General features: G+C 39.3%; 1 protein-coding gene across 6 annotated transcripts in view; it reads left to right on the top strand.

Moving 5' to 3' along the window:
- Nucleotides 1-12,787, top strand: part of kcnq5b (potassium voltage-gated channel, KQT-like subfamily, member 5b) — a 116,531-nt gene that overhangs the window by 91,365 nt on the left and 12,379 nt on the right. For 2 of the 6 annotated variants that reach the window (XM_051386098.1, XM_051386095.1), the window contains exons 5-11: nt 2,684-2,809; nt 4,213-4,323; nt 4,765-4,860; nt 5,556-5,644; nt 8,589-8,615; nt 10,108-10,164; nt 11,908-12,131. In XM_051386098.1, the coding sequence (XP_051242058.1) occupies nt 2,684-2,809; nt 4,213-4,323; nt 4,765-4,860; nt 5,556-5,644; nt 8,589-8,615; nt 10,108-10,164; nt 11,908-12,131 (730 nt within the window). Of the gene's footprint in view, nt 1-2,683; nt 2,810-4,212; nt 4,324-4,764; nt 4,861-5,555; nt 5,645-5,861; nt 5,957-8,588; nt 8,616-10,107; nt 10,165-11,907; nt 12,132-12,787 lie in introns of all 6 variants that reach the window. The other 4 variants (XM_051386094.1, XM_051386093.1, XM_051386097.1 and 1 more) reach the window with 3 other exon arrangements.

The following is a 12,787-nucleotide window of genomic DNA, read 5'->3' as shown; positions in this document are numbered from 1 at the left end:
TGAAACAAATGATATGGTTCTAGAACTTGAAGACTGTGTTGGTGTTGAAATAGTCCAGCTTTTACTCTCTGACTTACTCTTTTCAGGCTTTTCTTGCCTTTTTCCTACCTCAGCTCACTCTCATCTCTCTGTGCTCCACCTTGACCAACCCACACTTCTTTTCACAGCATGACCCCCATTGATGCAGAGGCCAGGACAGGTCATTGTTGCTGACGTAGCTCTTCTTTTTTTTTTTTAAAGTATTTTGTATTTATTTTTTATTGCCTTCATGATAGAGACAGCTGAAGACAGACAGGAAAGGGCCACAGGTTGGATTCGAACCCTGGGTCGCTGCAGCAAGGACTCAGCCTTAGTACATGGGTCGCCAGCACTACCCACTGAGCTAACTGGGCGCCCCTGACATAGCTCTTCTTTACTTGTAACCAAGCTGCACATTCAAGCTGAATAATCCACATCACATTTTAAATGAATGTTAAAGGTCTGTGTACTGTATGAAGCGAGGATGGGTTTCATAAGGGTTCTTCTGAAAGGGTTTTGGGGCCACTGTAGATGATTAATGAACGTCTCTGGCCAGGACAATTGTTTCTAGTGCGTTTTGGGTGAAAAATTACCACAAAAGAACAATTATGCAGCCTGAAGTAAAATTAAATGTCATCACACAAAGCTGAATCGGCTTAAACAGTTGGTTCACCCAAATTACAAATACATACTTTTTCAGCTCTGGTGATATGTTGCCATGCAGATAGCCCAGCCCTTTTCAATATAATGTTGATGAGCAGAATATCACCTGTGGTGCTACAAGAATACTGTCTACAGTTTGCAATGGGACTATTTCTTACTGTTTTCATCTTGCAGTGGAAGCTAATGGTTCATTAGCTATAGTGGTAAGTGGTACTGATAGCAAAACAACAGAACTGAGTACCGAAACCCAGCCTGCTCCATGTTTGTAAAGGTCCAGTTGAACTCAACTGGTGCTGTACCTGAACCTGACTTGTCTACCTGTCAATGCACACTAGCTAAATCTGATACAAAGCATCTTTTCTCTTTGTATGAGATCATTGTTTTTGTGCATCGTCTCTGACAAATAAACATAGTGAACTAATAAAACTAGAGAGCCTGAGGCCCGAAGATATATTTTAAATTTTTTTTTCATCCATTACGGCACATTAGCTGGCCAGGCTAATGCAACACTGGGGATTGTGTTATCTACCTGCAACACATGACACACATGACACAATCAGAGTGAGAAAGAGAGACATTTTTTTAATGAATCACATTTGAAAAAAACCAAACCCAAACATAACTAAATGTCCTGGACCCAGGATAGAACTCTGTTCTGGATCTGGTTCGCACTAATAATTAATGTTTTTAACGTTATGTGGTCTGTGACAACACATTATGTAATAACTCGACAAAATGTAATACACTTCACTTCATTATGTAATAACACCAACATTTTTTAACAATCTGCCGCATTTTGTAATAAACAGCCGGAACTCAAAATGTGATACATTTCTTATTACTCTTTTATTACATATTATGGTAGCTTTTACATAATTTGTGAGCTAGCACTTTTTATAATCTTTTTTTGAGCGTTTTATAAAGCAGTTTTGATTGTCTTTTTGGGGAGCAGCAGTTGGCATTTGACATGAAGTCCCTGAGTTTGTATGTGTAAGAGAGATAGAGCAAGCTGATCAGAATCAGAATCAGAATCAGAATCAGAATCAGAATTTGTTTATTGCCAAGTAGGTTTTTATGCCTACGAGGAATGTGACCTGGTGCAGTTGGTGCATAAAAATATATACATATACAAATACAAATATACAAATATACAATTATTCAAATTTAAATCACACAGAAATCACACAGAAATCACACAGAAAAATAAAGTACTTTCAAAAAATAAATAGATAAAGATAAGAAGAGAAAGAGAAAGCTGAGCAGAAGAGCGTGGGTGCATTAATGTAATGCATACTGTATATACAGGGTGGGTATAAGAGTCAATGACAGTGGGTAATCCAGGCCTTGTTAAGGAGGCCAGCTGCCAGAGTCAACTATAATGCTAAGGGGGGCACCACAGGTCATAGGAGTCTAATTTAATATTTGGGAAGTTGAATTTAGTTTAATTGTTGAAAATAACGTGTACAGATGAAGACATCCACTTTGGGTGGTTATTACATAATGCACCATATTATTACATTTTCATCAAAACATGGGGTAATGTATTTCATATTGCATTCATGCTGTTTATTATAAAATGCAGTGTTGAAGTGAAAATGTATTACATTTTGGCGTGTTATTACTTTAAACATGATTCACTAGGTAGATGGTAGAATAGGTACAATATTCATCTACATCAGAATTGACTATTTGTCCGGCTGAAGCTAGAATTAATTAAGTATGTATTAAGGTCTATGAAACACTCTCACCCTACTGTAAAAGCACAAGGGACAGCTGCGTGTTAGAAAATAATTACCAGTGATTTAAGTGTACTTAGATTCAATAGAGGGTCATCAGTTTCCCTTGTATCACCGGATCATTCTATTACATAGACAGTTTTGTCCCTAAAGTTCATATAAAAGCAGATTAAGGTTGATCAGCAGTGAGTGTTCATTATGCTAAAGTGGTTGTGCTTCTTTTCCAATGATTACACTCTGAAAGTCGGTTTGACCTCTGCCTGCAGGAGCTGGTAACCGCCTGGTACATCGGCTTCTTGGTTCTCATCTTCTCTTCATTCCTCGTCTACCTTGTGGAGAACAAGTTCAACAAGGAGTTTGCTACCTACGCTGATGCTTTGTGGTGGGGCACGGTGAGTTTGGAGGAATATCTGTTGCTCTCCCTGCCAGGATTATGACTTTAACAGATGTTTTAATTCCTACCAGTTCACCTCCAATATCTGTAACTATGTGTAGGATTTCGTGGACTCTTTCACGCTGGAAATCGGATAATATTTTATGCTGTTCAGTTTGTCATTGCCTCCGAGCATTGACAGCTCCTCCATAAGCATCAGCCCTGCACCGCTCCATTAACCACCATTTTCATACTGGCTCAAGAAATCATAATAGTACCAAATGGCTGCAGCCACCTTTGTCATGCAAGGGAATCAGAGCCTGAATGAAAGACGATCCAAAGAGATTACTCTGCCAAAACAGAGAGATAGATAGATGCATGTATTTATAGGTAGACAGATAAAACAGACTGACAGACTGAATGCAAGCAGAGTAATTCAAGCAGTGATTCCAGTTCACAGCTAGGTCTATTTACTCCTGTCATTAAATAGTGAATACACTGCATTAAAGGCTCCTTTTCATGCTTTTGCTGAACACATGTGAATGGCTCTATTCAGTGGTCACATTCAGATGTGCTAAGTACCACCACTATGAATCATTATCACAATTAACTCTGTTTATTCTTTTATTAAAACACCATCCACTGGCTCCTTCTTTCATCAAGTAATTTTAGTCAGTCAGGGATGTAATATTGTCAAAATGGCCTCTTATTGTGTCTTCACAGATTATCATTATAGACTTATGTATATACTCATACATATAGAACAACAAAAACACACACACTGTGGGGTTTTTTTACCGAGGCAAAATAAGCATTTCCAAAAGTGAACCAAGGCCACATAGACCTACTCCTGTAAAAGCTCCACACAGGTCTAATCACTCAGATGTGATTACACTGCCTGAAGGCATCATTTCAACTCAAGCATTATGCAAAAGAAAAAAATACATTTAACTCAAACTAGTCAAAGGAAAATAAAGGCAGATACTGAAAATATTCGGTTAATTTAGAGCAGTCCTTAATCATCTGTGTTATTCAAAAAGAAAACTGCCATGTTAAGTGCAGCCCACTTAGATACATGCTGTGTAACCAGCAGATGGATTTTCAGCCAAGTGTGATACATGTGAATCTTAATGTTTTTTTCTTTTCTTTTTGTTAAAGAACAACAACTAATTAATCCAAATCACACATACACACCTCAAAAATGATTCACTCTGATGGAGCCATGTGGGTCGTTTCTTGATGTTGAGATTTTGAAGTATGTCTATGGGAACTTTTAATCAGAGAAATTGTTTTGTGATATTTATGTGCTGAGGTTGATGTTGATTTTATTCTAGACAAAAAATTCTCTCGTCTGTATAAATTGCCAGAGCCTAAATAATGAGCATCCTTTAGGACCAGATGACAAGTAATTTGGTTTCACAGATCACCCTGACAACCATTGGCTATGGGGACAAGACACCAAAGACGTGGACAGGACGCATGCTGTCTGCAGGGTTTGCCCTCCTGGGCATCTCGTTCTTTGCCTTGCCAGCAGTAAGTCTGTGTTCCTTTGTCCTTTAAATGTCAGAGAGTAGGCAGATTTTCTAGGGTTATTCTGACATATCACTTTACCACGCCTTACTTGTTACTTACACAGCAAGTCATTTGATTTGATATGTTTTTTCTATTATTTAAATGCAGGCCTATGAGGTTTACCTGAGGGGACTATTTACTTTCATTTCATTGATTGAAATTCTAGAAGATGTACATTTACTTTTTCTTCCACTTTCCACAGAAGGGCTTTTAATAAGACTTGAAGTGACTCAACTGAATTTGTAGAATTCTTACTTTATTTAAAGGCCACTTGTGCATATTTTTTTTAATCTTTGGTGGCTGTGTTGTGCAATGTTTTGATCAGCACTTTCACAAGAATGATGATATACTGTACTTTCCTATACATGCATCCAGTATTTATTCCTATTAATTTCATACCAGGGTATTCTGGGCTCAGGCTTTGCCCTAAAGGTCCAGGAGCAGCACAGACAGAAGCACTTTGAGAAAAGGAGAAACCCGGCCGCATACCTCATCCAGGTAAAGCATCCAGCCTGCTCTTTTTCTGGTTCTCTGACACACATGACACATGGAACATTGAATAAAAACATAATTATTATGATTTTGTCCTGTTATTCGAAACTACACACCAAAGCGTATTAGTGAACTGAATGTCTGCATAATATAACATGTTTAACAGCCCTAAATGATTTCATCATTCTCCAGTTTCTCTTTTTCCTCCGTGGATTCAACAAAACCCTAAAACTGCCCAATCAATAGCATGTACCTTTACTCTGCCTAGCCCTGTACCCCTCATCCTCACTCTGCAGTAATCTCTCTAATCTCTGGAAAGGTTTTTTTGCCCCTTCTAGATTGTGTTGTATTGTGTTTAAGCCCAGAAACACCAGTTTGGCAAAGCCATTCTTGCCATCCCCCTCTTGTCTGCTTCACACATTTCCTTCTTCTCCAGCCTGATCTTCACACACGCCTTTTTATTTCATGCTGAATATGAGTGCTCCTGACCTCACGTTGTCCTCCTCACATATTTCTCCATACGCTTCCCTCTCTTCCTCTGATCTCTCACCTACTTTCCTCCCACATGCCTCTCAATTTTCTTCCTCTCTGGCTTCCCTGAATCTTTCTCTCACTTTATAATCCCATCCCTCCCCTTCCTGACCTCCACCCCCTCTTGTGTCCTCCTCCTCTTCATCCTGTTCGTCCCCATGTTGTACCAGGCTGCGTGGCGTTATTACTCCACCGACAGCATCAGGCCCTACCTGGACGCCACGTGGCGGCACTATGAGAGCCTCCTGCCTTCCCACAGGCATGTATCCATGCCTGACCTCCGCCCAGCCAGACGTGTGACACACCTGTTTTTTGGTTTCACTAATCAGCTTTTTATTTGTTTTCTTTTCTACTCTCTTCTTCCTCCTCCTTCCTCTGCCTTGTTTTTGTTGTATTTATTTATTTAAATTTTTTTTTGGGGGGGCCTCTTCTTGGTACTTTTTTCTTCTTCCTGGTTTTGTATATTCTGCATGCAGTGTGTTTGGCGTAGTTATGCGGCTGATGAGAACTCGGTTTCCATTGCTACCTGGAAGCCTCACTTGAAGGCGTTGCATACCTGCAGCCCTACAAAGTAGGTACAACTATGGCAGCTGGTGTCTGTATTTGGTGTCTGTGCCACTCTAGCCATCTTTTCCTGTACTTCAGTTATGTACATTTTAAGTTATGTGATCTTTTTTGAAATCTTCTTTTATACTTTCTGTCTTATTGTTTAAATATATCAGCTTTTCTCTCTTTATTGAAAATACAAATGCACTGATTCTATCATTTCTTGTGAGAAATTGGTTCACAGCCATCAAAAAGACTGATTTCCAGGCTCACTTAATCTCAGCTTGCTTGAATTAACAAAAATTGCTGACTTCTAAGACATCTTTAAACAACCCTTCATTTTTGCTGCTATTATATAAATGGACATTTTATCCCTGCACTGCATTCACACTGAGGCAGGCTCTCTGTGTTTCACCTAAGACAGTGTTGAATGCTCAGTGGTCCAGGGATTGATATCACTTTCAGGGACTGAGGCAGAAATTTCACCCTGCTTTCATCCTCACTGGCATATCTATTTATGGCAGCAATTGTGGCCTCAATGAGCCAATCAAGCTTTTTTGAATTTGTAGCACTTAAATCCACTTAAAACTCCTTAAATTGGTGGGCTTTGTTATCCATCATACAATAGGTTTCAGTATAGATCATTATAGACATTTCCCACTTCAAGTAGGCTATGTACACGCAGCAGGGGTTAGAAAACTCCTTGCAATAGCAGCTTATAGCTATTCCAATACAGCGACTTCCAAGAAATGACACATGAAATCCCAGTGAGAAACAGCAGCAATAATCTCACTAACCTAGACAACACTAAGTTAGCTCTTCCAGCTAGTGAGAAATTAACTGTGTGTGTTCCAACCCATCAACGGACAGCGCAGGTTAACAGTAGAAAGGCCGTCCTCATACATATAATGTTAGCATTAAAACAGATTACGCTACGTTAGCATATATGAAATTCCCACTGTTTGCCTAACGCACACGTTAAGAGCACAGAAGGTAATATTATATGAGTAATGTCTGGGTGTATTAACTTTTTCCATCTAAATATACCATACATTAGATGTGTGATGTGTTACCAGCCTCTGTTTAACACTATCACCTCATTAATATCAATGGCTCTGACCAGATTGCTAGATGCTAGATGCTAGCTAAGTCTACACTCTCAGCTAACTAGGATGTTCATTCTTGGGATATGGAACATTTTCCATCCATTTGTACAGTTTAAAAAACCACTTTTGATGTTGATTTCCCAATCAAACACCTGCATGCGCTTGCATGTCACAATAATGTCAATCTGAAATCCATCTATGGAGCCTGGGAATATTGGGAAAATGTATAATGCACTTAATGCAAGGCATAAAGTGTACAATTATACAGTTATAATAAACTTAATTTACAAAAAACACACTCTGAAGACACTTAATTAAGTGAACAGATATTCAGTTACTCAGTCCAACCTGGTCTCTTCAATTTGTGTAAAAAAATAACTTTAGACTTTCAAAAGTCCAAATTTGCGTGCAGGTTATATGCCAGTCCTTCCCTTTACCTTCTGTGGATTTTGGATGTACAGGAAATGAAGAAGATGAACTTTGTCATCATGGTACCATGTGTGGTTAGGTTTAGTCCCCAAAACGACTTAGTTGGGTTTAGGAAAAGATCATGCCGGAAGTTCTATATGGTATGTAAGTCAACTTATGTATGTACATTAAAATAGGTCAACCTTTACTTGTAGTTTCACACGGGACACGAATCACTGTCTCCTGGGTCAAAGTCTTGTATTTGTGTGACACATCCATCCAGCCCAACCTCCTCCATACATGGACTTCGACACTTTTTATATTAGTTATTGTTAGTTATTATTATACAGAAGTCAATGGGAAGACTTGGTGTATCTCCTGCTTGCAAAATTGAACTTCGATGTATGTACTTCGCACAATTTGAAAGTATAATGTTTATTAATTTCGCCATTTGATGAGGCTGGGCTGCTCAGTCATTTATTCTGTTGTTGCAAGTGCTTCCTTAGTTTGCATTGACCTGCATGTTTGTAGTGAGCCTGCTATTTGTTAAATTTCTCCTGGAATGCTTATTATTGATGGATGTGTTGCTACCCTTGTGCAGCAGTTGCTGACAAAGCCTATAATGCAAAAATATTCCTATCATGCTGATTTAGAGGACCATACCGGTGTATGTGCAGGTTTTAGCCTTAACTACAAATCATGTATAACACAAATCTTTGCCCACTATTTTTCAATACAAACTATGCTGTTTGTTTGATTTTAATTCCTAAAGGTCCAGGCGTCCATTGATTTCCATCAATTTCTGTATAGTATTATAATCAATTACAACTCCTGCAATTGGAAGCAGGCAGACTCTTGAAACAAGCTTGAGTTGTGCAATCCATCGTCATGAACATAAAGTCTGCATTTTGTCCATCTTTGATTATACTTGAACAGTTAAAGTATAGATTGATTTAAAATAGATTTCATTACCTCATAACAATAATGTAGCTGTAATGCAAAGTATTTGTGGTTTGTAGTAAATGGGCTAAAACATGCACAAGCACATGTATCGTCCTTTAAGCGCAGTGTTGAACTGAAATAAAAAGATGCTTTCTAATATACTGTATCTTTTTTCTTCCTTTCCTCATCTGTCGTCTCTAGGAAGGAGCAGGGAGAGTCGACCACAAGGTTTGTGACGGCTGTTTCACTGAACATTCACTGTCTTCCATTATGTTGTAGTTCCACAATTTAAGGGTAGGGCTGGGTATCAAACCTACGTATTTTTGCTCTTACTGCTCTTACTGGAGGTGTTCAAGGCTGTGAGTAAGGAAATGTGGACCTGCTAATGGCGAGTCCAGCTTAAAACACTGTTTTACCTTTCTGTTTGGTGCTATCGTCTGTCTATTCTTTTTTTATCTTTCTTGTTCTCCTCCACAAAACATGCATACATGCACATGCTGAGGCACTTAAATACAATCATTCACATACCCACACATACACAGTCTAGTTTTTAACCACCCTCCTGCCTCAAATATCTATTATACTCTTATTAGAAATTAAATTTTTTGTATCAGCTGTTGCCAATTTTCCTAATATCAGTGCTCCTGATGTTAGTCTTTCAGCTTATGCATTTTTAGAGTCATTATGGGAGGACAGCATGCAGGGCAGTGAGGGCTGAGTGACGTAATATGTTGTGTTTGCAGTTATGAAACACTGAGTAAACGTTTTTGTCTGCAAAGCACCACAGCAACCTGAAGGCAGTTTTTCCTTTGAGCCTGGTGTCATATTTTAACTATAATCCATTTCAGTGGAAGCCAAAGAATGTGAAAAGTCAATAAAATAAATAACCAAATTAAGTAGATTGAAATTTTAGAGAGTCAGTCTCGCCTGCACACTGGCAACAGAATTCATCCCACACAGTCTTAACCGTGTCTTAAGAACAAGGGAGGAGAGCTCCAGCCTCCACCTATGGGGTTTTTTTCTTCTTTGCAAACCCCCGACTCCCGATTTACATCTCCACTGCAGAGCTGGAGAGGAGGCTGAAAGCCACAGTGGACCTGCCTTACGTTATTTATTAGCTGGATTTATTCTTCAAAGCAATGCATCACAGAAGTGTAATGACAAAACACAGCTATACGACAAAAAAAAAAGGTCTGCATCTTAACACCCTTAGTGAACCCACAAGCATCTGTCCAAAGGTTACTGGCCTCACACTGGTGACTCAGGCACTTGTTGCCACGGCCCAGCTGAATTCACATAGTCAAATGAGCGATATCGACATGAAGTACATGAGTCACCAAATTGCAGCCTTTTTCAAATGGTGCTGTAGATGTTCATTTTCCTCTACTAAGCTCAATTGCCTCTGTTCTGCTGCTTCCAAATGTCAGTGGTCGACAAATTGAAGTGCCAATAGACACCCTGCTATATTACGTTATACTTCATAGCCTTCATACATGCAGTCTTACGAAGGATCACTGCATTTACAGGTCAGGCTTTCAGGTCAACGTAATGCAACATAAAACAAGAAATTAGTAGCAAGAAGCACAAAGTAATATGGGTAAAAAGAAAAATAAGGAAGCTTTTTGTTTCCCCTCAAAAAACCTAAATCACAAATATGTTCTCTCCTCTGTTTCTGCATCATGTAACACAACGTGTGTCTATCTCCCCTTGATTTCTTTAGTAAAATTCATAGTAATAAACAGAAGCTACTGAGGAGGCGTTCCACTCGGAAACATAGGTACACAGCGTTTCTGCTCCCCTGTTACATGACGTTTTTTTTTTGGGAATGCTGACTAATTCTTGGTGCATGGGTATCTGTAGGAGGCTGTGCAGCCACAGAGAGTGCAGAGCAATTAAATATTGCAGGGAGACATCAGTCGCTTTAACAGTGATACACTATCTGCCTTTGTTTGATCTTTGCCTGAGCAATGCGCTACTTCTGCCTGTTGTGATTTTGGTTTGAACTACATTTGCTCTCAGAATATTTATTCCAGGTTTCATTCTCAGTAGTAGATCCTGTAAGATAATTAACATTTGTAAACTTTTTTCCTGACCATAGAGAGATGATTTTAGATTTTCTGTTGTACATCATTAATTTCTCTTTTCTTCAAGCAGCTCCAGGTGTTGTATCTGAACTACATATCACACTCCACTCCCAATATATCAGATACAAACTTAAACTCTATCCCTTAAGCTTGTGATGACATGTTGCTGTCACTCAAACACACATCATGTGCCTCCACAACACTACATAAGTCTGGTGATATTTTATATATTTTCTCGTCAACAAATCCAATGAAAAGACAAAAACCATGCAATGTATAGATCCTACTAAGTATTCCCATGTAGCCATAGAGCTCTGTTGTCCGAAAACAGATCAATGAGCCGCTGTTGCACTGGGTGTTCCTTTATTAACAGGAACTACTACTGTAGTATATTTACTCTCAATTCCTAAAGTCCTCACTAGTGCCTCAAATGTGTATTAATCCACCACCGAAAATAGTCTCTTACAAATGCACTATTTATGCCTAGCCCACAGTAATTTTCTTAAAACCTAGTGTACCCTTCATTTTCAGGAAATTACTGAGCCCTTTTAAAAAATAAAATCATATATTTGTGGCCTATTTTTTGAAGATTAACTTCTTCAGCAGGAACCAAAAAGCTGGTGCCACAGAGAGGGTTGAGAGGTCACAAAGTATTGATTTTTGGTTTTGGTCTTTTCATTAGATTAACTGACAATGAGAAAAATATAGATACAAGCCTCATTATTTGATGTAACACAACACATGTTTAATCCAATATATGATACCACTTTTAAATGAGCCACGCCTGACGCTTGTGCACTGTCCCTGCATGCAGTCATTATACATAGCTGCATAAGCACAAATCAACCACTCCCTTACTTTCTCAACATTCCATTTCTTCACTTTGCACAAGTAATCTTTGTCCTTCCATACCTTCACCCTTTCATGACCCATGGAAATCATGTCATGGTACGTAACATATCATGCTATCAGCACAAATCATGTTAAGTATAATGACATTTAATTTAATATAACAGTGTGCCCATTTTAGCAACATGCTAACTAATCCTGCACATAGAATGACAGCTGATGTACTGAAGGGGGCAAAAACATGAAAACGTCAACACATCAAGGAACAAACGTGCACACGCAGTCGAGGCATCATACCTAACCCGAGTTTGCATTTAATGTAACGCACTTGCTTTAATGCTGCAATGCATGCTAGTCTTTCTCCATCTTGCCCTGCTAGTACTCCATCTTTATATTAGTGGATAAAGTTCTGAATGATGACTGCCACATAAGACCATGTAAAGGAATAGCATTTTGCCAAAAGTCTTGGGTAATTTATATCGTATCTGTCTGTCATTCCACCTCTTCACAACATCACTCCCTTCTTGTTCCTCTCCTCACTCCAACTCCCCTCTGCACCTCTGTTCATCTCCCATTTCACTCCACAGTCAGAAATTGAGCTTCAAGGAGCGGGTGAGGCTGGCGAGCCCCCGAGGTCAGAGCATCAAGAACAGGCAGACGTCGTCAATGAACGATCGGCGGTCTCCGGTGGCCGAGGCCGGGACAGAGGGTACCAGCCCTGCCAAGGTACAGAAGAGCTGGAGCTTCAACGACCGCACGCGCTTCAGACCTTCACTCCGCCTTAAGAGCCAGTCGCGCTCCACCACTGACGGTGAGTGACTCTGTCCCATTATTCCACTCCCTGACAATGTTTGCCTTTGCTTTGGATTCATTAGCAGTTCAAGGTAGAATTTATTGTCAGTCTCTCCATCTACAGTGATTGGCACAGTACTTCCACTGAACTACACCAAAAATTGTTTTTTATTCCAGTGAAATAGTAATGAAACAGGAACAGTTCAGCATTTGTTCACCTTCTTGCCTAGACTTAGTGTCACACTTATCAAACTATTAAGGAGATTGAACCAAAATGCAGACTACGTAGAGGCAGAGCAGTGCAGAGGTTCAATAATTTCATCTTTTCCTGATTATAAGACAGGGACAAAGCTTATGGGATGGTGAGGCCGGCAGAGGTCAATACCAGAGAAGCAGTCACATATGGGTAAAGATGAACTGGCACTAAGACTAGGGAACACGTAAACTAAATACACTATTGATGGAAAAAGACAAAGACAAGAAGTTACACAAGACTTTCGAGGAAGGACTCTTTCAACATAAAACCAAAAATAAATAAACCCCAAAACCATGACACTTAGAGGTCAATACCACACACATGCCTGTCTGTGATATATGCTACAGTAACCAGGATGTGGTTAGCTTAGCTTAGCATAAAGACCAGAAACAGCTACAGTAGCTTAGTCTCTGACTAAA

The sequence above is a fragment of the Dicentrarchus labrax genome, unplaced genomic scaffold, assembly GCF_905237075.1.
Source record: "Dicentrarchus labrax unplaced genomic scaffold, dlabrax2021, whole genome shotgun sequence".
Lineage (NCBI taxonomy): Eukaryota > Metazoa > Chordata > Actinopteri > Moronidae > Dicentrarchus > Dicentrarchus labrax.
This window is presented reverse-complemented; position numbering and strand designations above follow the sequence as displayed.